General features: G+C 37.6%; 1 protein-coding gene across 1 annotated transcript; it reads right to left on the reverse strand.

Moving 5' to 3' along the window:
• Positions 1–898: 898 nt before the first annotated feature.
• Positions 899–26,662, reverse strand: LOC136854523 (uncharacterized). The gene is made up of 3 exons (XM_067130861.1): positions 26,010–26,662; positions 6,000–6,172; positions 899–4,887 (listed from the first exon to the last, which is right to left on the reverse strand). Exons 1-3 carry the CDS (start codon positions 26,277–26,279, stop codon positions 1,371–1,373), a joined length of 3,960 nt encoding a protein of 1,319 aa, XP_066986962.1. The 5' UTR covers positions 26,280–26,662; the 3' UTR covers positions 899–1,370.
• Between the last annotated feature and the right edge of the window lie 6 nt (positions 26,663–26,668).

Here is a 26,668-nt window from a genome sequence, read left to right on the forward strand (position 1 = left end):
TAGATTTCCATATTGATAAGCGGGAATTCGAAACCTGATTATCACTGAAGTGAGTGGAATGACTCTGTGGTTATGGATGAGTTTCAGAGCAAGGTTTCCCCATGAGGGGAAAGGGGCGGGGTTAGTGCACTTCGCGCGGTGCATTGTAGGATTACTCAAGGATCTTTGCAGCGTCCCGTCGGCCCCTGGCTTCAACCCCTTTTATTCCTGTTACTGTACCCCCGTTCATATTCTCTTTCTTCCATCCTTCTTTCCACTCTCCCCTGACAGTTGTTTCATAGTGCAAACGCGAGGTTTTCCACGTGTTACACCTTTAAAACATTTAAACTCCCAATGTCCCTTTCTGCGCTTAGTGACCTCATAGGTCCCTGCGCTTGGCCTTTGGCCCAAATTCTATATTCGATTTCACTCAAAGCAAGTTTCTCGAAAAGCTTTCTATAAGGTTTTGAGAATACATGAATCACGAGGAGCCCCTCTTATTAGAGAACTTTTAGCTAGCTATTCCTTTGCCTCCTAATGAAACTCAAGGGTCTGATGGTATACATCAGATGGAAAACTGTTTATTTATGTGGTCCTTAGCCTTTGTAAGTGACGACTTGCCTCATTGATGAGAAAACTGCGTCTTATAACCAAATACCGTAGGATTTTGGTAAACTGTAGGGGTATAGCGTTGAAGACTATGTCCGATCTGCATAATGGAATAGTCGTTTGTCTAAGCTGCTTTCTCTCTTTCCTCCTACCCAGACAAACAGACGAACTCACAGACGATAGGTCCAAACCCGTATCTTGCCCGCACCACTAAATGTCTGAGTAACCTTCTGTAACAGACCAGTAGATTATGACAGTAAATATCCTCTGTTATTACAGAGAACGGCAATGTGGAGAAAGGAACCAGTAATCAGTATGATGTTTATTAGATGCTCATATTACATAATACAACTCTGAGGCTGTGCAATAATATAATATAATAAAATATAATACACTATTATGGACACGAATCCGTACAACACTGGTGACAGATATCTTAAAGTCTACAGCTATTTACAGAGGCCATAGTCATGTCTCTTCTACTCAGGGAGGTGGACCATAGATTTCCTCCTTTTGTTGAAAAAAATCTCTATCCTAGTCAACGCGTTTTCCCAATCAAAAGTGATAATTTCAATAATGGAAGCTGAGTAAGCTTTCGAAAATTCTCCGTATAATTCTTCACAAATTCCTACCATCTGCGGTGATAATCATTAAAGAAAAGGGTATGAAGCTAGGTAAGTACGACATCGAATCTCACAGTCAACCCAGACATAACTTGCCACTATACATACAAAATGAGTAACCTTGATTATAAATTAAAGCAATACGTTAATGGTTTCCGGTCACCACATCCCAAGACCCGACCCCATCCTCCTGTTAGCTGCTCTTCTGCCATGTCTGCGCCTCAGGCCGTAGCTGGGTAACCTCTGGGACAATGCTCTGCCTCGTCGGAAAGCCGGCGCTGGGGTAGGAATGAGCGGAGGTCCGTTGTGGAGAACTGGCTCGATATCCTCCACTTTCGTGGCTTCCCTGATGCGATGGGCCTTTCCAACAGGGCGAACAGAACGGCCCGCAGCTGCCGGGTGTCTCGGGACGTTCTTCTGGATGAAAACGTGATGCGGACCTGTTGATATAGCGTGCGTTGAGGTATGGATCGGAATGAAGGGCCCTTCTTTAAGTTGCCCATGAGAGCCGTCTTGGCCAAAAGAATAGTCCCCTTGATTCTCCTTTGGTAATTCGAGAGGAGGAGGAGGAGGAGGTGGCTGGTCGTGAGTTAAGTCATGAGATAGGTCGTTGGAAGGAGGAGAATGAGCTGAATTCCTTGCATGCAGAGGAAATTCTCTTCCGTGCCTTGTGTGAACTCTGTGGTGGAAATGTGCCGCGTTAGTAAATGGTGAATGGGAAAAGCCCCTTTTGTGATAAGGCAGTGGTGTTGTTAAGTGTGGCTGATGATGGTGATGGAAGGCAGGAGGTATGACAGTTGTCACATGGATTGGAGGTAAGTTCTCAATGATTGGAGGCAGTGCAGGCAGTGTGTTTATTTGGACACCAACACCAGGGACGCGGTCATTTGGTAACTGATAAGGTTTTGGGTATGGTGATGCTGTCGGCGGTGAGGCTGCAACTGGTACAACTGGTGCTGGAGTTGTTGGATATGTCGGGGGAGGTGGTGAGCCATTGGATGCAGGAGCATTCGTAGGTGCTGGCTGATTTTGTTGAGGTGCATATGTGGTCTGTACGGAAGGTGCGTCAGTTGCTGGTTGACTTGTTGGAGTAGTTACTCTTAAATTTTCATGCGTTCCAACAATCGTTCTTGCAACTGGTTGTTCCTGAGATTTTGCTGTGCTGGAAGTACTGCTACTATTGATGTTAGCATCTTGATCATCCTTGCTAACATTTATACTTGAGGGGTTTTCACCACCCTGTGATTCAACCTCACTCTGTAAGTCAGCATCAGTCTCAGCTGAGGGAGTGTTGTTATTGTTCAGTCGAGGTCGACTAAGCAGAGGTCTTGAAGACTCAGATTTTCCGGTTCCTGTAAGGTCAGGCCTGATTAATCGGGGCTGGGAGCCTTCAAACCCCAAGATGCTTGGAGCTGCAGTGGTAGTGACATAGACTGTAGAATTAATAAAGACAGGAGAGCGGTGTGGGGCAAGCGAGGCTATTGAAAAGGGGCGAACTGGCCAATTGGCTTGAGGATTTAAATTTTGATCTAAAGGGGCTATCAGAGCAAAACCATCGTTATCCCCTTCAAAGCCATCATAGTCAACATTCGAATCAGCATCTGGCCTTGACCTTTGGCGCTGATTCTCTGAAGATACTGGGAGTCTTTGATTCAGAGGTCCTGGTCTGCCTGTAGAGAGGTCTGGTGAAGGTATGATACGGATAGCGTCTGAGCCTTTTATTACAGTAGGTTGGGTGGTTACTTCTGTACTTTCCTGGTGAACATTTGGATTAAGTTCGTTATTTTCTGTTGGTGATGATGAGTTGACTTCGGTATCATTGTCTTTGCCTTTGACAGAAGCAGAGTTTATGTCCTTTCCATGATCTCCAGATTGCTCTGATGTTTCAGCATCATTTTCTTGGTTCTTTGCATTGCTGATAATTGATTTGGACTCTTGATCCTCTGTTTCTTTCATTTCAACTTCAGAATTCAGGGTCTTATCTCTTTTTTCAGGTCTCGGGAGATTCTCAGTGTCATTTTCTAGCTGTCCTTCTGACTTGGGTAAAGGTTCATCTGTCCCTTTCGGAGACTGGGGTCTCAGACTCTTTTCATGCGTACTGTCTGGGTTATCATTAGTAAATGAATCTGTTTGTTTCTGGTGGCTTTGCTCTCTATTTGTCTCTGCACCATCCGCCAGCTGTTCCTTTCTCAACAGTTCCATAATTTGTTGGTCGTTTGTGTTTGTTCTTACCAGTCTTTTGAGCTTCAGCACTTTAGCAACAATTTCTGCATCATCCGATTCTAGCATTCTGTCTAAAATCATGGTTTTAGTTAAGCTGTCAATGTTGTCAGACTGGACAACCCTCTCAATGTTAAGGAGGCTGATGAAAGTTTCTGCATTATCTGATGCAAGTAGTTTCTGTAATGCCATCAGGTTCATTAGTCTTTCCTTGTCAACCCCACCATTACGAAAAGGGGCAGGAGTGGTTGGTTCCCCAAACTTTGTGAATTGTTCAATACCAATAAAGCCACCATTGATTATGCCTCCATTGATGACACTGTCATCTAGGATCCCACCATCAATTATTCCACCGTTCACAATATTACCTGAACTGAAATCTTTAGGAATGTCACCTAAATCATCATTGATGATACCACCATCAATTATTCCTCCGTTAATTAGATTTTTGTTCCTGTTTATTTGTTCAGAGATGAATTCCTTGGCATTTATGATGCCACCGTCAATCACTTCTCCATGTATGATGTGACTGTCCTCTTTGGGCTGTATAATTCTTTCAGGAAGGGTTATGACAGCAATATTCTTAGCTCGGGATTCGCGACTCCTGGAGAGGATAGATTCAAGAGCTTCGAGCACAGCGCTGGTGTCGAGTTCTCGAATGTTTCCTACGTCAGCGTCGTCAATGTCCGTACTACTGCCTCTCAAAATTTCATCCAGATAATCTCGAATTTGCCGCTGCTGTTCTTGGGAGAGGGAGTTTCTCTGAGGAGCCGGGACATTTAGACCCAAAGGTAATCCTCTCGCTGCAAAAACAGGATGTGTGGAAGCAACCTGAGATGACGAAAGATCTTTTCCAAACTTTCTGATGGATGAGATGTCAGTGAAGATTTCAGGGCGTGGCGTGGTGTGCAAAACAACGACTCTTGAATTTCCACTTCGAGCTGATGGGGAAAGCGCAGAAGTTAGGGCTGGAGGGAACCTCCTAGTTGTATGAGAGTTCGTGCGCCTGAGGTCACTTCTGTCATCGAGAAGAGATGCGCGTAAACTAGCAGCAGCCAGTGATTTTGGAAGAGCAGTTTGTTTGGATGTTCGTGGTGGTGTACGACTGGGCTCGGATTGATCAACAAGTGCTGCGAATTTAGCCAGCTCTGACAGCGTTGGCGAGGAAGTATCCACTTCCCGAGCAGTCTCTGCAGTCTCTGCGTCTGGTTCCTCATCATCAAAATATGGTTCTGGATCACTTGGCGAGTTCGTGCTGCGTGTTGTACGGCGGAGCCCAGCTGTCGTTATTTCCGGTTTGCCTGTAGTTTCAGCTGTTTCTGGTGTACCCTGAGTAGACTGTTCACTCAAAATTCTGTTGATGTGGTCTTTAACCTCAGCAGTGGAAGGTCCACTTTCGAGGATCTTTGTAAGCTCGTGACCGTAACCGTCTATTTTGTGCGTCTCAGTTCGTATCCTGTAAGATAGAAAAATTAAATGATTATATGCAAAGTAACAAGAAAACGCTTGTCACATTTTGATATGAATTTGTACAGATAATATATCTGAATGGATTGAGTTTCAGAAACGTTACAGGTAACTGATTTCTCTGTTTCATGTTGGTTGCCTGGGGCTAGTTAAATGTGATTTTTTAAAGTTGCTTAAAATTCCTAGCTAAAAATTAATGATAAGGAGAATTATCCTATAGTATGAAGTGCGTTTTCACCAGCAATGTGATCATGAACTAGACTTAAGCCTAAGAGATGATGCAAATGCAACTGAGAAACTGGTGCTCCCAAAGTGACAGCAAGATTTTCTGTAACAATTTTATTATTATTATTCAGAAGATGAAACCTATTCATATGGAGCAAGCTCACAGGGACCATTGACTTGAAATTCAAACTACTAAAGAATATGGTGTTCATTAGGAAGAAGTGAGAGGAAGTTAAGTTAAGTATATCTTAGTTTAACCAGACCACTGAGCTGATTAACAGCTCTCCTAGGGCTGGCCCGAAGGATTAGATTTATTTTTACGTGGCTAAGAACCAGTTGGTTACCTAGCAACGGGACCTACAGCTTATTGTGGAATTCGAACCACATTATAGCGAAAAATGAATGTCTATCACCAGAAACAAATTCCTCTTGTTCTTCACTGGCTGGTCGGAGATTCGAACTCGCGACCAACAGAGTGGCAGCTGAGAGCGGAACCCGCTCACCCAGCGAGGAACTGTGAGAGGAAGTGTAGGGAAATACAGAAAGAAGAGATCTCATATTAAAAAAGAAAAAATAAATTAATGAATAGATAAAACTGTATTGAAATGCAAGGAGGACAGTAATAGGGTAGTAACGCATTGCATCCTCGCTTGAACTTCTGAAGTTCCAATTGCGCGACATCCTCAGTGTGAGGAATGAAGGACCTCTGGAACTGAGAAGCTCTAAGGCAAGGCGCATGTAGCTTGATTTATTACAGAGAAAGGATAATATCCCCACTGGCTGTCGGCCTAAGAAACAGGAGATCAGCGCCTGCCCTATGAACCTACAGAGACCCAGGATGACTTTAATTTTTTTTTTTAACTAAGTACCCCTTACCTGTGTCCAAGGGAATCGGTGATGTAAACGATGACGTGGAGATCCCCGTTGGCGTCCACGAAGCCGTACTGGCCCTTCACCCGCCCGTCGACGCCTCTCTCCTCGTGCCGGAAGAACCGCGCCCCCTTGCGGGCGCCAAGGATATCAGACCCCAGCTCGAAGGAACTGTTATCCTGTAGGAGATGGATAAAGAGAGGTGAATCAAGATGCAATGACAATTTTATCTGTCTTCGTTTGCTAGATTTTTTACTTTTGTGTGATAGCAATTATAGGATATTTTTATACAGTGATTATTAATTTTTTTTTATTAATCTTCTTTCTTATTTTCTAATTACTGATTTCTTCTCTCCGTGTTTCTTATTATCTTTTGTAACTTCTTTCAAATGAACACCATGTTCTTTGGAAGCTTGAATTTCAAGTCAGTGGCCTCTGTATGCAAGTTACATATGAATGGGGGTTTATCTTCTTAATAATAATAATAATAATAATAATAATAATAATAATAATAATAATAGTCACAAACAGAAGTGCTGATATACATTGTTACTTGCTCATCTTCTTCTACAGACTATACCTGTAGAATAATTCCACCGCTTCTGAGGTGGGGCTCTTTTTTTTTTTTTTTTTTTTTGAGAGAGAGAGAGAGAGGAAAAAAGCACGTATGAACATAATACTGTCAGATGCGTTACTAGCCTGTAATGTCATTCATTTATGAAAACGCTTCAGCAACAGCGAGTCCAGAGACATCATTACAGATAATGGCCGAGTAAAAGTGAATTTAATATTTTTTATATGAAAATCAGACCAAATCTGCAAAGCGCCTCCGGTCACAAAGCCATGGGACGGTCCTCTCGTGAACATATAGATTATAAAATAATATTATAATAGAAAACGTGAAACGAAACGAAAAGCTTTGATCGCCAGCCCCTGCTCCCTTCTAAAGCGGCAACGGCACGGCCATTAAGGCGAGAGTAATAAGGGTATAAGGCGGAAATGATACGCGTTGAATACGTGTAATCTGAGACGAGACACCAGGCGATCGTTGAACTTTTACGACTCCAAAGCGCGCGTGTGCGCTTGCAAGCAAGGTCTTCGGAGGAAGAGGGGAGTCCGTTCCGTTCTGGTCTCAAATTCGTATGGAAACACGAGGAAACATTCACGTTTGATACCCGTTTGCTTCCGAAGATTGGAAGGCAAACTGTAGGCATTACTTAAGGTTCTTTGCAGCGTCCCTTCGGCCCGTAGCTGCAACCCCTTTCGTTTCTTTTGCTGTACCTCCTTTCATACTCTCTCTTCCATCTTAGTTTCCACCCTCTTGTAACAATTGTTTCCTAGTGCAACTGCGAGGTTTTCCTCCTGTTACACCTTTTACACCTCTTACTCTCAATTTTCCTCAGCGTTGGCCTTCGGGTTAAATTGTATATTCTCTCATCCAGGACTGAAAGGATTTGCAATGCTTTCGTTAAATGACTGAAAGTTGAATGAACAATCTCTGTGAAGAATTATTTATTTCCAGTATGAATGATTATGACAGTTGTGACGCCTGTTAGCGTGATTCACTCAATCAATCCATTCCCTCTGGATGTACAGTAAGCGTGAAGTTTCATTTCCAAGGTCTTGAATGCGAAACCACCGTGGTTAACTAACCATCATGTACACAATTAGCTGCTTAGGTCCATGATGTCACTGTAGGAGTCGGTGTAATGTGCCTGAATTGCTCGGCCCCATCCGGGAATCGAACTCCGGTTCTCTCGTCGGTCCCTCCAAAATATCAAGCAGTTTCCTCCTCACTCCGTCGTCAGTCAGAGCAAAATTAAGTGTTCAGTCACGAGAAACTACTTTAGTGGCTGTGGGAAACCTTCGCTCGTCTTTTTTTCATGGCTTATATATATATATATATATATATATATATATATATATATATATATATATATATATATATATATATATATATATATATATATATATATATATATATAGTGACGTGTGCACACAGTCAATTGTATTTATGTGCGAAGGGAAAAATTTGACAATTCCGGGCAACTGGACACCAATAATTTCTTTCAGGATAGTCCATTACAAAATAATTTCTTTTTCAGCAACTTTATATTATATATATATATATATATATATATATATATATATATATATATATATATATATATATATATAAATATATATATATATATATATATATATATATATATATATATATATATATATATATATAGATGATATATATATACATATATATATATGTATGTATGTATGTATGTATGGGGTTATTTATATACATGATACACCCTTGCATAGTAGATGTGCCTTCAAAAAGTATTACCATATATTGTTTTTTTTTTTTTAGGTTGATGCAGTTGATGGCCCATCCCCTTCAAAACCCGACTGCAACACACTGCAGTCAACATACGACCACGTATCTAATTCACTGCTCAGGTAAGCAGAGCTTCAACCCCTGCCTCATCCGCGAATCGAATCCAATTCTCAACTCTAGTGAGGTAAGTGTCACGAATACTGTAATCACTAGCGTATCCAGAAGAATTTCATGGGGGCCACCAACTTTCATATTATACATACACATATATATATATACATGTATTTTATTTATACTGTATATATATTTATATATACTGTATATACATATACATACATTTATATATATATATATATTATATAATACTGTATATATATACATATACATATATATACACACATTATATATATGTGTGTGTATTCCTATAATAGATTTTTTATTTTTTCTCACTTTTATATTTTCATTTATGTTATTATTATCTAAATCTTCGATATTATTATTTTGTCGTTACTTTTCAGGGGTGGGCACGTGCCCAGGTGCCCCCCGCCCCCCGCCCTGGATCCGCTAGTGATTGTAATACTACGAGAGTTATAGAAAACAGTAACACGTTTAGAATGGCTAAATGAAAACAAAAAATAAGTAAATAAACTAAAAATAAGTTAAATAAATATCGTAGATGACGCAATGTTAACAGGTAAAACTTCAGAGTACTAACGCTGCCTAGTTCTCTTACCGACCGGAATATTTACTCTCTTTTCATAATGTGTTTCTTCATGTTTATGTCTTTTTTTTATATTTCTGATATTTACCATCTTTTGTTTATGTTTTTACGTTCACCCCCAAGGTGCTGGTACTAAACACGGCTCCCATATTGCACATAAACTGGTAGTAACCGATCTACAGGAGCGCGGTAGGTTTCTTCAGTTTTACCTGCCGAAATCGGAAAAGCTTTTTCAAATGCTCTGCGTGTGTCAAGAATTACGATAAAAGTTTTTCAGGGTGAGAAAGAATGCACAACCAACAGATTCTGCCTTTCTAGAAAGTTTGCTGGTGGTCCAAAGAAGGCCGTGGGTTTTAGGTATATAATAAATTCGTAGTTAAATAATTTTTCGAATATTTAGTGATATCATGGGAAAGAGATAGTTGTTAAGAGATAGGCGCGGTCACGTCTATTCTGAATAAATGTGCCTGTATCTAATTTTCTCCTCTAGGAATGATCCTCTTGTAGGTAAAACGAATTTTTGCTAGGTATAAGATTTTGTAGGTATGGGATGGTTACTAAGTTTGTTAACAGGTCAAAGAGAGGTACGGTGTGCGGATTCGTCTTGTCAATACTTCTCTCTCGTATTCTGTAGCGTGCGTTAACTTGCGTCCTCTTGTGCTATTTAACAGTTGAATTCCATTCCAAGGTTATTCTCTCTCTCTCTCTCTCTCTCTCTCTCTCTCTCTCTCTCTCTCTCTCTCTCTCTGACAAGATATGTGACCGTTGTTTATGAAGAGGTATTTACATTCGAAATCAGCAAGCTCGAACGCTGGAGTATAAAATCTCTCTCTCTCTCTCTCTCTCTCTCTCTAACAAGACATTTGCCTGTTGTTTATGAAGATCGTGTTTACATTTCGAATAAGCAAACTCGAACGCTTGAATAAAATTCTCTCTCTCTCTCTCTCTCTCTCTCTCTCTCTCTCTCTCTCTCTCTCTCTCTCTCTCTCTCTCTCTCTCTGAAAAGAAATCTGACAGTTGTTTATGAAAACAAATTGCATTTCGAATTAGCAAACTCGAACGCTGGAATAAAATCGCTCTCTCTCTCTCTCTCTCTCTCTCTCTCTCTCTCTCTCTCTCTCTCTCTCTCTCTCTCTCTGAAAAGAAATCTGACATTTGTTTATGAAAACAATTTGCATTTCAAATGAGCAAACTCGAACGCTGGAATAAAATCTCTCTCTCTCTCTCTCTCTCTCTCTCTCTCTCTCTCTCTCTCTCTCTCTCTCTCTCTCTCTCTCACGATGACCTGCGCACCTGAAGGCTTTGCTTAACGCTCAGTTTGCTTCTGGCGTTACTAATTGCAGCATCAACGCCTCTCGTGATGATGACAATGATGACAATATTGATAACGCATGACGGGAGCGCGGAGTCGTGGAATCGTGTAATGGGAGACAATGCACGTGATAATCGTTTTTTCGGAATTTATATTTTTATTTTTTTTTTATAAAATTTCAAAAGTTCAAGCGTAGATGCAATGCGTCACTACCCTAAGACAATTATTCTCCTTGTGCCTTTTGTAATTTATTAAAATGTTTATTTTTTATTATTTTTTCCTGATATTACATTTTTTATAGCACCTCAAAAGTTCAAGCGAAGGTGCAGTACATTACTGTCCCCAAGACAATTCTCCTTGTACTTTTAATAATCTATTAACATTTTATCTATTTATTTATTTTTTTTCGGATTTAATTTTTTTTTATAAAACCTCAAAAAAGTTCAAGAGAAAATGCAATACATTCCTACCCTAAGACAATTCTCCTCGTACTCTTAATAATTTATTAAAATTTTTATTTATTTTTTTATGTATCTGTTTTCTAATAAGTGATTTCTTCTGTATTCCCTATTATCGTCTATCATTTCTTTTAAATGAACGTATTCTTTGGAAGCTTGAATTTCTACTCAGTGGCCCCCGTGGGCTTGCTCCATATAATAATAATAATAATAATAATAATAATAATAATAATAATAATAATAATAATAATAATAATAATAATAATAATAATAGTGGAGAAACAAATCCACAGTTATGTATATGTACATATGCTCAAAGATAAATCTGTACTAAGAGCTTTCGGGAATCTGTTCGGTTGAAAAGGGGAATCGTACAGATTCCCGAAAGCTACTCTGTATATCTTTAAGTATATGTACATATACATAACTGTGGATTTGTTTCTCCATTTGAAGACTCATGCTACTATGAGTATTTTTTAAGTAATAATGATAGTAATAATGGTTATGTGCAAGCGCGGGACATTTGCTTGCTATGTGGTATAATAATAATAATAATAATAAATAATAATAATAATAATAATAATAATAATAATAATAATAATATCCTCTCCTATTATTCCTAGGTATTTGTATCCTGTCTCATCTATGTGTGTGATGCTATTCCTGTCTGGTAGCTTCATCCCTCCAGTCCTTGCTACTTTGCCCTTTTGTATGTTGACCAAGGCGCATTTTTCCATTCCAAACTCCATCCCGATGTCCCCAGATGCAATCCTTGCAGTCTGGATTAGGGTATCTATTTTCTTGATGCTCTTACCATACAACTTGATGTCGTCCATGAACATCAGATGACTAATTCTGTTGCCTCCTTTCTTGAGTTGGTACCCAGCATCGATCTTCAGCAGTACTTTTGTCATGGGAATCGTGGCTACTACGAAGAGTAGTGGGGACAGTGAGTCGCCTTGAAAGATCCCTTTCCTGATGCTAAACTCTGCTAGTCTTATCCCAGAGCTTGTAAGTACTATATTCCAGTTGCGCATTGTATTTTTTAGGAAGCTGATGGTGTTCTCATCTGCCCCATATGTTTTCAGACATTCTGTTGGTCATTCTAATAATAATAGGGGCATGATTCAGTAGCAAAAGCCCTCCACTGGAGCCTGTGCAAGAAACACCAGCTACCTTGCAGTAATCAGTGGTACGATCTCCAGCCTGTGGGAGTGACAGAAAACGATCAGGCAAAGATCCTCTGGGAGTATGGTATCAGAACAGATAAGGTGATACGTGCCAATAGACCAGACGTGACGTTGATTGACAAAACCAAGAAAGTTTCACTCATTGATGTGGCAATACCATGAGACACCAGAGTAGATGAGAAAGAAAGAAAGAAAAAATTGATAAGTATCAAGATCTGAAAATCGAAATAAGAAGGATATGGGATATGCCAGTGGAAATTGTACCCATAGTCATAGGAACACCAGGCACGATCTTAAGATGCAGAAGAGTGTGCTACTAGAAACAGCGCACATAGTGAGAAAAGTGATGGACTCATAAGGAGCAGGATGCAACCCAGAACCCAGCATTATAAAAACCACCCAGTCGAATAGGTTGCCTTAGATAGAAAAAAAAAAAAATAAATAAATAAAAAAAATAAAATAAATAGATAAATAAATAATAATAATAATAATAATAATAATAATAATAATAATAATAATAATAATATAGATTCGGCGATAGTAAGGAAGTGTTTTTTTCGAGTTCTAGTAAATATATATTTATATATTTATATATATACATATATATGTGCGTGTATATATATATATATGCGTGTGTGTGTACATATACAGTATACATACATATATACACACACATATTTACATTTATATATATAAATGTATGTATATATATAATATGATCTTGCATTGCACGGAGACGAGACGCAGATCCGCAATTTTCAAAAACAGTCTTCCTCGACGCTCTCACAAACCAGCTATTTATGTATGTAGGTAAATGTTTAGCATTTCTGGTCCTCGTCGTAGCGGAAAGATCGCGTGTCTTCTTGCGACCTCCGCGCGTGTATGACATATGTAAGTTCACCATGCGTGAGTGAGTGAGTGAGTGAGTAAGAGAGAGAGTAAGAGTGTGTGTGTTTATATCTCTCTCTCTCTGACCTCGGCCACACACTGACTACCCGTTGATGACTTGATGTCGTCTTGGTCATTCAGTTCAAGGAGTGATGTTTCTCTTTTTGGTGACTCGAGTCTTTTCGGTGTTTATTTTTTTTATTTATTTATTTTTGTATTATTAATGTTGAAAACTGTGCAGCTGTTGTCCCGGTAGTGTTATAAATGATTTTGTTGTTATCGTTGTTTTTGGTAATTTATCTTGATTCTTGGTCCGTGAATAGAAGAAGGAGAATAGTTAGTTTCAGCAGCAAAACAGAGAAGCAATATTCCAAGCAGCCATACTAGTAGTAGTAGTAGTAGTAGTAGGAGGAAAAGAATTATATGAGCCGTAGGCTTGCAACGGCACCTCACAGCGAGGTCAGTGATTTTGCCGCGAAGTCAAAATGACGAAGAAGAAGTAGTAGTTGTTGTTATCTTCTTCGTCTTCTTCGTTTTCGTGATTTTGACTGCACGGCAAAATCACTGACCTCGCCGTGAGGTGCCATAGGCTTGCAACGGCACCTCAGACAGCTAGGTCAGTGATTTTGCCGCGCAGTCAAACGAAGAAGAAAGAGAAGAAGAAGAAGAAGAAGTAGGCCAATCAAAACAGCCACTCCGCGTGACTCTGCGTGCGGGTAACTAAGAGCGATCGTCTTTTCTCTTTCAAACCTGGAGAGGTGACCTCAAGAATATTATGGCGGCCGTCCACTCCAGCGGGGGTCATGCATGACGAAGGAAAATACGGTTCGCTGGAAATGACCAGATGAGATGACACTTGCAAGAGTTGCAAGAGACTGCATGAGTCGGCTTGTCAATCCAGCTGTGAATGGCGCTGGTGAATCCATTGACTTTTTGCTTTCGTGTTTTTGGTCTTGTATTTTGCATGTTTTCGGAGATTTATGTGCGTACACACACACTCTCTCTCTCTCTCTCTCTCTCTCTCTCTCTCTCTCTCTCTCTCTCTCTCTCGCTTCAATGCTTCCAAAAAATGAGCGATCATCATGAATAATAGCGCTAGGAATATTGGTAATTATAGGTTTATTATTTTCTTGTCATGTATTTTGAATGTTTTCGAAGATTTATGTGCGTGTAGATACACACACGCGCACACACATACACACACACACACTCGCGCGCGCAGATACTCCCAAGAAAATGAGCGATCATCGTGGAATGATAACGCTAGGAATAATTGTATTTATAGATTTATTAGATTAATTCTTAAGACAGGAAGCTGGCTTTTAGTAAATGAAGTATTAACTTTGTTATTATTATTATCATTATCATTATCATTGTCATTATATTATTACTATCATTATTACTTAAAACACATTAGAGAGTGGTATTCAGTAAGGTACCTGAAATAAAACTGTAAGTTATTCATTCAAATCAGCACAAATTCATTTTAAATGACCGAAACTATTCACACAAAACGAAAACGAAAATAAGGAACAAAGAAAGATGAAGGTAAAAAGTGAATCATAAAAATAAAAGGAAATAAATTAACAAAAGAAAGGTAAACAGAAGCCCTTTAGAAGGTATTGTCTCTCGGTAATTTCATATAATCTAGCGAACAGTCCAACTGATGATAGATATTAACACGTACAAAAACTATTTACTGTCAGGAGCCTAGTTCTGCAAAAACAAAGTCTTCCCACTGTGTAATTTTTTATTTATTTTTTTTTTTTGTCTTTGTACTTTGATGAATATTTAACTTTTTTTTTTCTCAGGTGTCAGGCATCGATCGGGATGTAGGTTTTCAAGTTATTTCTTATGGTAAATTATTTTTGTTAGTATATGCATAAGTAGAATGGTCGGTGTATAAACATAATGAGTATAATGTGCATAAACATAATGTTTTAGTGGGTCATGTTTATAGGTGATGTATACACACACATACGCATATACTTATATACTATATATATGTGTGTGTGTGCATATATATATATATATATATATATATATATATATATATATATATATATATATATATATATATATATATATATATACATACATGTATGTATAAATACATATTTATATATATACATTTATAAATGTATACATATGTATGTACGTATATATCTATAGATGTATATATATGTATATACATACACATGTACATATATATATATATATACATACATACATATACATATATATATATACACATATACATTATATATATGTTTGTGTGTGTACTTAAAGCTTAATCACGTATATAAGAATAGACATTTTGAAGATATAATCCACAGGACATACATAAAAGTTATGCGAAAGAAAATGATATAATATATACTTACTTATATACTTACAAAACCCAATAAATTGCGCGGATACGACATGTAACCATTACACATGACATTTAATGATAGGAATAAAGGATATAAAATGAATCAGGCGACGCACAATTATATCCACAACGCGCAGGAACGTATTAAAGGACCCGAGGCGGTTAGAAGTGCCGGTTGCACATCAGCGAAACCCGCGTTCGCGATGTTTCCCGAAGGACGACCTCCTGCGCCCCGTGATAATGCAGGAATGCGTCGCGATGTGTTCGTTTAATATTCCCGAAATACCGCTGTGTGTCTTGTGTTGTTTCAGATCGATTTTGTTATATTTTTCGTCTAGCTTTTAATTTTTTATATTTTTGTTTTTCCTCTGGTATGTAGTTTTTCATTTAACTTTTTATTTTTTATGTAATTTTTAATTTTTCGTCTAATTTTTTATTTCTCGTCTAATTTTTATCTACTTTTTATCTGTACATTATTCCTCCTGTCATTGAAATACTGAATAATAATGATAATGATATTAATAATAATAACTCAGTTTCACTGTAGACTCATGTAATGGCCCAGAAAAGGTCGAAATTCCACGAAACAAAAGAAAACAAAATAAATAAATAAATAAATACAATAACACCCCAACTTATAGGTCTCACCTTAACGGATTTCTTCTGTACTTATCAGCCACATTACCTTTTACTGTACCTCCGTTCATATTGTCTTTCTCCCGTCTTACTGTCCACCCTCTCCTAACAATTGATTCATAGTGCAACTGCTTTGAGGTTTTCCTCCTGTTACGCCTTTCTAACCTTTTATTGTCAATCTCCGGTTCAGCGCTGAATGGCCTTAGTTGTCCCAGGGCTTGGCATGTATGCTTGAAATCTATAAATCAATCAGTCAATCAATCTATCTGCCAAATTATCAGTCTTTTGTGCTCGGCTGTCATTTCAGAGGTCATGCATTCTTAAATAAATCTCCCTGACTGAACAAAAACCAAACAGACACTTGAAAGAAAAATGAAAAAAAAAAAAAAGCTCTCAATCAATCACGCGACCTCACAAATCACCAGTGACGAAGGTCGCTCCCCGGACTGCATTCTTCGAGACGAAATAAACCTGTTAAATAACGGCTTCGGCTTCACGGCACCTCGTCATTTCGATCATTTGCTGACCGTGAAGACGCAACTACGGTGTTCGTGTCCTTAAGCGCAAGCAAGTACGGTGTTCGTGTTTTGAAGTACAAGCGGTGGCGTCAGTGATACGATGCTTGAACGCGCGTCAAATTGAAGCCTGTGGAATTTGACACTTTTACTGACGCTCTTGAACTTTGGCTTGTCATTTCTGAATCTGAACTTTCTCGAACTGGGAGGAACGCTAATGTGTGGTTATGCATAAATGCATGCTAGCACGCGTGCGCCCATGCATGCATACATACATACATGCATATATATATATATATATATATATATATATATATATATATATATATATATATATATATATATATATATATATATATATTTATATATACAAATATATATGTGTGAATTATTATATGAAGGAATGTATGAATATGTATGATTGTAATTACAGAAACATGTGCACTTGCCTATACAGGCATACATACATGCACACATATATATATATATATATGTATATATATATATATATATATATATATATATATATATATATATATATATATATATATATATATATATATATATATATATATATATATATATATATATGACAAAGACATATAATGCTAATTTCTTATCCATCCTTATTATTTTATATATATTGTAGTTGAACCGATATGCTTTATTTAGAAAAAATAATGCTTTAAAAATGATTCCGGGTCCATATTTTGTCATAATATCTTCCTAAAATTCAAGCAAATGAAAATCCTTAGAAGAGATGACAACATTAAGCTAACTCAATAAATAACCGCTATAATGATAAGCAATAACAATAAGGACAATTATTAGAATAACAGTTTTGGTTATAATATGAAATTTAAAGTTCTTATAACTTTTAAAGTTGTGATTGATAATATTATTATGGTTGTTGTTTTTGGTGGTTGTAGAAAGAGAAAGAGAGAGAGAGAGAGAGAGAGAGAAAGTGAATTTATACCAATTGAATCAAAAGATCTGTAGCGGGAACTCAAATCCGCGTGATATTCAGGTGATTGGGGTCGACGTGCTGCTGAAGCAGCTTCTGTATAAGTGTATGAAGAATTGAGAAGAGATTGTAGAAGTTTTTTGCACGTAGGATCATCCTTAATGTGAATTCACCACTTTTAAAACGTGACTGGGTCCTCTGTCTAACTTACTTTTTGCTAAAAGAAGAAAAAGCAATTATTGGTCAGAAGGATTTACCGTCAACTTTCTCGCAGGATTAAAAAAAGTACAGAAAGAATCCTTAGAATCCCTCTTAGAATATTCACTTTACGAAGGATCTAAGGATCTGCTGGAAGCTTTAACAGGTGTTAAAAGTCGCGCTTGGAATTTTTTTTATATTTTATTTTTTATTGTAGGATCTGCACGTAGGATCCACCTGAAGCAATCCCGCAGGGCTGACAAAAACATCGCCATTTATGTTCTCCAAGAAAATAAATCTGCTATAAGCTTTCACGTAGGACTCTTAAGGAGTTTTTTCCGCCAAGGAATTTACAACGAATTATTAGCCAGCAGCATTCCTCCAGGGCTTGAAATCAAGAGTTATAGGATTCTTCTTCTTCAAAAAAAAAAAAGAAAAAAAGAATTTCCTGGGAAATTCAAATCATCACGTCTACAGAATTCATCTTTCTTCTAATCATCAACTTAAAGGATTCATTTAAAAATCTGCTATGATAGCTGCACCAAAAACGCCTTGCAAAGATTCATATAAAAGAAAATCCTAGGAAGTTCAAATCATCACGTCCGCAGGATTCATCTTCCTTGAGGATTCATTTTAAAAAATCTGCCGTGATAGTTGTGCCAAAAACGACTTCCAAAAAAACCCTGTTTAAAGGATTTTTCTTTGTAATTTTCTCATCTGCTCCCTGTCCAAGTTCCGCTGGTTACGCGCGTCTAATCACCTGTACAGATCTCAGCCTGGAGTTACCCAGACCGCAAACGTTTTCCCGCAAGGAGGGGATCTCATATCGGCGTATTTACACTGATGGTTTTGAAACTAAGCGAAAACGAATGATTTTTGCGGGTGTCGACTTTAGAGGCTTTCTTTTCCTTTTTTACTTTTAATTATTTATTTATCTGCTTATTTATTTATTCATTTATGTACTTATTTATCTATTTATTTGGATGAAGAGATAGTCTACCTTAGGATGCGACTGTTTTTTGTAACTTTCGTACTTCTATTGCATTTTAAATCTGCTAATGTTCTCTCTCTCTCTCTCTCTCTCTCTCTCTCTCTCTCTCTCTCTCTCTCTCTCTCTCTCTCTCTCTCTCCGTCATTTGCTTTCCTTTTTAACTGTGCTCTGGTAGAAGGGGAATGAGAAAGGAATCCGGATTTTGTTGGATAAGTGTCAAACTTAATAACAAGAAATCTTTTATGCTTTTACTTATTGATTACATGACGAAATGTTCTAGATGTCATAATGATGTTTGATCACCTCTCGTGAAACAAAATTGATAAAATATATGAAGTTTTTTTAAATTATCAAAAGGAAATATTATGAATTTTACAAAGGGTTCTTAAATGATCGGTTTCAGATTTTTTTTTAAGTTATCGAAAGGAAATTTAATGTAATTTTATAAGTAACCGAAATGTTCAACATCAGATTTTTCCTCTATTATCGAAAGGAAATTTAATGTAATTTTTTACAAGTTACCGAAATGTTCAATATAAAATTCTTCTTTATTATCGAAGGGAAATTTTTAATGTGATTTTGCAAGTTCTTGAAATGTGCGGGTTCAGATTTTTTTTTTATCGAAAGGAAATTTAGTGTCATTTTTACAAGTTACCGAAATGTTCGGTTTCAGATTTTTATTTTTATGCGAAACAACACCTCCACAATTCCCAAGCGCATATTTTAACATGACTTTCTCCTCTGCGAGAGAAAAAAATAAAAAGATATATCGCATACCTGTCTATCTTCTTTGCGTCACAACGGAAAGGAAAATAAAAAAGATAATGAGAAAAACATTTTTTTAAGCTCTCCAAATCGTAACGGAAAGATAGAGGGAAAAGAAGAATAAAAAAAGAATAGAAGTGACGTAACGGAGAATCACAGAAGAAATTGCAGGTTGACATTTTCCGATGACGCGAATGTCCGGCGGGAAAGTGTCCGAGTCACGATTTTTTAGTGATGTTTCTCAGATGGAGTGAAATTTCCTGACTTTTTAGTGGTGTTTCTCAGATCGAGTGAGCGTTTTTTTTTTATATACTGGAGGTCGTTTACGTTGTGATGATAGTCTAAAAATAGAAAATAACTGTGTGGTGTTTTGCATAGTTTTGAAGATTACTCTGGGTTTTGTAATAGAAATAAACACACGCCTTCTCTCTCTCTCTCTCTCTCTCTCTCTCTCTCTCTCTCTCTCTCTCTCTCTCTCTCTCTCTCCGGTTATTTGCATTGTCGTGAAGATTAAGCTTTTTTATAGTATAATTTAACAGACTGTTGTAATAATAACACTAACATTTCTCTCTCTCTCTCTCTCTCTTAACAGGACAGTTGATGTTTGGTGAATCCCAGAAAATCGCATAAATTTGCAGTAGTCGAAACAGGAAACATCTCTCTCTCTCTCTCTCTCTCTCTCTCTCTCTCTCTCTCTCTCTCTCTCTCTCTCTCTCTCCGGTTATTTGCATTGTCGTGAAGATTAAGCTTTTTTTTATAGTATAATTTAACAGACTGTTGTAATAATAACACTAACATCTCTCTCTCTCTCTCTCTCTCTCTCTCTCTCTCTCTCTCTCTCTTAACAGGACAGTTGATGTTTGGTGAATCCCAGAAAATCGCATAAATTTGCAGTAGTCGAAACAGGAAACATCTCTCTCTCTCTCTCTCTCTCTCTCTCTCTCTCTCTCTCTCTCTCTCTCTCTCTCTCTCTCTCTCTCTTCGTACAGATACACATTTCTTTTACCACAAACAATGAAATGAGAGAGAGAGAGAGAGAGAGAGAGAGAGAGAGAGAGAGAGAGAGAGAGAGAGAAAGTTAATAAGGATGTCAATTGCAGCCTAGGACTTTAAAGACTGTGCTACCAATGCCCTTCTTGAGTACCAGTCAGCTTCCAGGAAATACGCAAAGGATCGGTTTTGGGGAGCACAGAAGAATATAGAGAGTTCCACATCTTAGCAAGATGAGTACTTAGTACTTATTTCCTTAGCAACGCCTAACGTTTTCTCATGCGACGTACTGTATACACAAGTGAAGGATATTTGCAATTTCCATTCTCAAATTTTAATTAGTTATTTTGTACATATTTCCAAGCACTCTCGTTAAATACTTTTCAAATACCAATTAATAGAGGTTCTATGAAACACGCGCCTTTTGAATTAATAAAAACTAGTATTTAGATTATCAAGTTCAACTCTCTCTCTCTCTCTCTCTCTCGCTTCTGACTATGGTTGTTGATGCTTGAAGAATCCCAAAAAACTGTTTAAATTTGTAATAATTGAGTAAGGAAACCTCTCTCTCTCTCTCTCTCTCTCTCTCTCTCTCTCTCTCTCTCTCTCTCTCTCTCTCTCTCTCTCTTCTGACTATGTTAGTTGATGTTTGAAGAATCCCAAAAAACTGTTTAAATTTGTAATAAGTGAGTAAGGAAACCTCTCTCTCTCTCTCTCTCTCTCTCTCTCTCTCTCTCTCTCTCTCTCTCTCTCTCTCTCTCTCTTTGATAGGACAGTTTATGTTTGAAGAATCCCAAAACTGTTTAAATTTGTAATAGTTGAATCAAGAACTCTCTCTCTCTCTCTCTCTCTCTCTCTCTCTCTCTCTCTCTCTCTCTCTCTCTCTCTCTCTCTCTCTTTGGGGAAAGATGCGGGGGGCAAATGCCCTGTAAAAAAAAAATTAATAAACAGATGCCTGCTAATCAAAATAAACTCATATTATAAATTATTCAGCAAAGAACTGGACATTCCACCACGTCAAGACGTCAAGCTAACTGAAAAATTCTCATCCACAGTAGAATATGTCTCCATATATCTCCCATTTTTTATTCATTCCGGAATATTTCAAGAAACTTCAAGGGTTTCTCTCTGAATGACCATCTTCTCACAGTGTGCGAAGATGCCTCACACATCAGTTGATTTAGCAAGTTTTTTGACGAGTATTTTTTTTTTCTAATTTTTTGTCGATGTTGCGAAAGGAGCCTTTCCATGTGACGTCATCGGTAGCTTGCCCGAGGGTGAATGTTTGGGGAAATGGTGGAGAGTATGTTTGTTATTTCAAATTCATCGAGTTACATTGATGAGTGATTGATGGACGAGCGGAATGACCCGGTTTGTGCTCTCTCTCTCTCTCTCTCTCTCTCTCTCTCTCTCTCTCTCTCTCTCTCTCTCTCTATATATATATATATATATATATATATATATATATATATATATATATATATATATATATATATATATATATATATATATATAAATATATATATATATATATATATATATATATATAGATATATATATATATAAATATATATATATGTAGTATATATATATATAATATATATATATATATATATATATATATATATATATATATATATATATATATATATATACAGGGAGAGAGAGATACATTCATCTGTGCATGTGCATATATACACACGTGAGTGAGTGAATGTAAGTTTGCAAAATTGCAACATGCAAGTATCTTCACCCACTCCCGCTCATAAAACATTGATAAAAAAAAAAAAAAAACCTTACTCTCTTGATTTACAGCGGAATATCAAATAACAAAGAAGCCTCTTCGTCTCTCGTTCCGAAACGACCACAGAAAGGAGGCATAAATCAGAAGAGTTCAGAGAAGTCTGTTATCATTATTCGTCATTATTCATCATTATTCACTTCCGTGGGGTTTTCTTTTTCTTGTGAGGTAGACGGAAGTTGTAATTGCCCTTTTTGTTGTGTCGCAAAACTGCCGAGAATCGCGTTTGATTTTATTATTATTACATTTTTTTTTTCGTGATCTTACTATGTTTAGTTTTGGGAACGTGTAACGTTTGGTGTGATTTCTCTGTGAGAGAGAGAGAGAGAGAGAGAGAGAGAGAGAGAGAGAGAGAGAGAGAGAGAGAAAAGAGAGTCTCTCTCTCTCTCTCTCTCTCTCTCTCTCTCGTAATGTTGGTGAGATTTCTCTATGAGAGAGAGAGAGAGAGAGAGAGCTCTGAAGAAATACTCTCTCTCTCTCTCTCTCTCTCTCTCTCTCTCTCTCTCTCTCTCTCTCTCTCTTCATAAAGCCGTTTCTTTCTCCAATTGAAGGTTATTTTTTAACTTTTCTAGATATTCGACGAAGTTTCTGACTTACAAGAAAACCATTAATATACGAAGCAATAGAGAATAAATGCTAAGTAAAAATGATAAAATGCACGAGAATTTATGATGAAATCTAATGGAAAATGGAAATACTTTCTTGAGTAAAAGTCACCAAGAACGTAATTTACGAGCGGGGCAACAAAGGGTCTTCAAAAAAAAAAAAAAAAAATTAAATTAAGAGAAATTGGTTTCGACTCTGCTTCTTCAGTAAACTTAATGGAATTCTGAAAGACGTTAAATGTTAATTTTTGTAGACTTTCTTTTTTCAAGATGACGAAAATCCTAAATTTATATCTATTTAAAATAAGTAAAAAAATGCGCCGTAGTTTCTTCGGCGCAATCGAGTTTTCTGTACAGCGCATAATCAAGGCCACCGAAAATAGATCTGTCTTTCGGTGGTCTCGGTATAATACTGTATGAGCCGCAGCCCATAGAACTTTAACCATGACGCAGTGGTGGCCTGTCCTACATCTTTGCCAGATGCACGATTAATGCTAACTTTAACCTTAAAAAAAATTAAATTACTGAGGCAGAGGGCTGCATTTTGGTATGTTTGATGATTGGAGAGTGGATGATCAACATACCAATTTGCAGCCCTCTAGCCTCAGCAGTTTTTAAGATCTGAGGGCGGACAGAAAATGTGCGGACGGACAGACAAAGACGTCACGATAGTTTTCTTTTCAGAAAACTAAAAATTGTGAAACACCAGAAGTTAAATTTTCAAGAAGAAGGAAAGGCAGTTTTCCTTTTAACTAATTAAAATGCCATCAAAAACTGTTTCTAAATCGAGAATAAATGAATAAAGAAATAAAAAAAAGCATTAATATAAATACGACTCGTTCCTCTTCAACAAATATGGTATTTAGCATTCAGAAGGCAGTCCTAAAGAAATTTCTATCCCGTAGGGGGTAGGGCCGTCAGTGCACCTCACGGGATGTACTGTAGGCATTACCAGAGGTTCTTTGCAGCGCCCCTTCGGCCCCTAGCAGCAACCCCTTTCATTCCTTTTACTGTACATCCTTTCATATTCTCTTTCTTCCATCTTGCTATCCACCTCTCCTAACAATGGTTTCATAGTGCAACTGCTTTGAAGTTTTCCTCCTGTTACACCTTTCAAACCCACCTACTCTCAATTTCCTTTCCAGCGCTGAATGACATCACAGGTCCCAGCGCTTGGTCTTTGGCCTAAACTCTATATTTCCAATACATTCCAATTCCAGAAGGCATTCCTAAAACAAACGAAACAACAAACAAACAAAGCGATCTGTTTTCACGACACCTGTTACCGGGTGCGTAAGCAATTAGTGGCACAGGTGAGTGAGGTGAGCTTTTGGGGTTGGCGTCAGGTAAACGTGAAAGCAAAAATGCAATTAACCTGCGTGAAAGTTGCTTCCTGCAATTAGGCGTCTGGGGGGGGGGCGGGATGCTTAGACGCGCGTCCGCTGATATGTATGATTAGAGATAAACACAGCGGCACCAATATGCAGTCGATATGCTTCGCTGTCGAACTTCTCCAAAGTTCCAGAGGTCCTACGTTCCTCACACCGTTGGACTGTGGAACACTCTCCCCGAGGATGTCGGGTAATTGGAATCTCTGAAGCTCGAGCGAAGATCCAACGCATTGCAACTCTAAAGCAATTCGCCTTGTCTTTTAATAATTTACTTACATTTTATTTAATTATTTGTTAATTTGTTCATTTATCTGTTTTCTAATAATTTTTCTCTTCATTCTGAATTTCCTATTACTTTCCGTTACTTCTTCCAAATGAACAACATATTCTTTGGAAGCTTGAATTTCAAGTCAGTGACCCCCACGGACTTGATCCATAGGAATATGGTTCATCTCCTTAATAATAATAATAATAATAATAATAATAATAATAATAATAATAATTATAATAATAATAATAATTATTAAAACCACAGTAGTGTTAAAAATATTTATGTACAAAGTAAAAAACGAAAAGGAGGGACTTTAAGATACTACTCCGTATCCCTCATCAGAGTATAGGACTGAGGAGGAATACGAAGTGGTATCTGAAAGTCTCTCCTATTCGTTTTTAGTTTCGCACATAAATATTTTTAACACTACCGTAACTTTTAATTCTCATTATTATAGCCTTGTTACGTGGTCGTCTTGTTACAATAATAATAATAATAATAATAATAATAATAATAATAATAATAATAGCATGTACACACGCCCACACATCTCGTCTGACCCGACGTAACGTATAAGGGAAATAATTCACACGCCTCTTTATTCCACTCGAGTTTCTTTTTGAGAGTGAAATGAATGCCGGAGTGAATGACAGAAGCCCAAAACGGCAGAAAATCACAGGTTTCGTCGTCTCGCGCTCCTCTTACGAGAGTTTTGGGGGTAGGGGACGGGGGGGCGGGGGCCGAAGGAGCGAAAGAAAGTTTCCCTCCTTTTTATATATATCTTCGTTTTTTTTTTTTGTTAGATCATTCTTATTGCCCGTCTCTTCTTCATTCAGGCGGGGCTGTAATCGTCGTGTCTCTTCTGCTACGTTCTACGTCAGTGAGACAGAACGCTCGCCTGTTCTAGTGGATGGATGCGGCGATTGGTCAGCTTTCCGAGAGGACCTGCGGTTGTGAATATATATATTTATATTTATATATATATATATATATATATATATATATATATATATATATATATATATATATATATATATATATATATATATATATATATATATATATATATATATATATATATATACATACATATATATATATATATATATATATATATATATATGTATATATATATATTCTGTGGTTTTAATTTCTGAAATTAAAAACCACTCAGAAAAAAAAAAAAAAATATATACATAAAGAAAGTATATATATTCACCTCCGTGCTTATATAGCATGCGCGCGCATATATATATATATATATATATATATATATATATATATATACACACACACATATATATACACACAGTCACATATATATATATATATATATATACATATATATATATATATATATATACATGCATACATATAATATATATATCTATCTATCTATCTATCTATGTATATATATATATATATGTGTGTATGTATAATATACGTAAAGGTATTCCGAATATAGCAATTCGATTTTTTCCTTTGTACTTTAAGCCTTAGATCCAAATAAGTCTGTGGCGACTTTCGTTTATTTGAAGCTTATTCGAAGATGCTCTGGAATGCCCAAGGGGAAACAGCCCTCCATTTCCGTTTATTTCGAGACTCTCTTACCTTGTCGTTCAGCTCCTTCGTCAGAACCCCAATGTCCTCCTGAATGAGAAAGCCTCGTCGATCTCCCTCGCCCTCTTCAGGGAAACTCCTGCTCTCCTGCAGCCCTTCGTCAGCGGCTGCCAGTGGCTCCAAGACCCTCCTGGTCGGCCTGAACCGTCTGCCCAGCCGGGAGTCTTCTTCAGAAGCCCTCCGGGTATCGGCCTCCGCCGAAGCAGCAAAGAACAACACCCACAGCAAAAAGTATTTCAGTCTAGATTTGCCAAACCCCATTTTTGGAAACAGAAAGTTCACTTTGTTATAATCACAGCAACACGATTAGCACCCGCGACTAGGACCCTTAAAATCTGGAGGCGAGGAAGGTCCTCCTGGCGTCTCGCGTCTGCTGGACTGTCTGAAGAAGAAGAAGAAGAAGAAGAAGAAGAAGGCGATGACGACGACTTGCTGGTGGCAAACAGGCGAGCGACGACGAACGACCTCCTCTGGCACTAGCGAAAACGAGCTACCGTGAGAGAGAGAAGAGGCACACGACTTTCTCATTCCAGTGCTGACTCTTTTGTGAACCCGATCATCTGCCGTGCACGCTGATATATGACACCCTCCGGCGTCGTTCTTAGCGTGGAGTTGGCACCCCTCGTGAGCGGTGGCCCCCCGCACCCCAC

The sequence above is a fragment of the Macrobrachium rosenbergii genome, chromosome 29 (genome assembly GCF_040412425.1).
Source record: "Macrobrachium rosenbergii isolate ZJJX-2024 chromosome 29, ASM4041242v1, whole genome shotgun sequence".
Lineage (NCBI taxonomy): Eukaryota > Metazoa > Arthropoda > Malacostraca > Decapoda > Palaemonidae > Macrobrachium > Macrobrachium rosenbergii.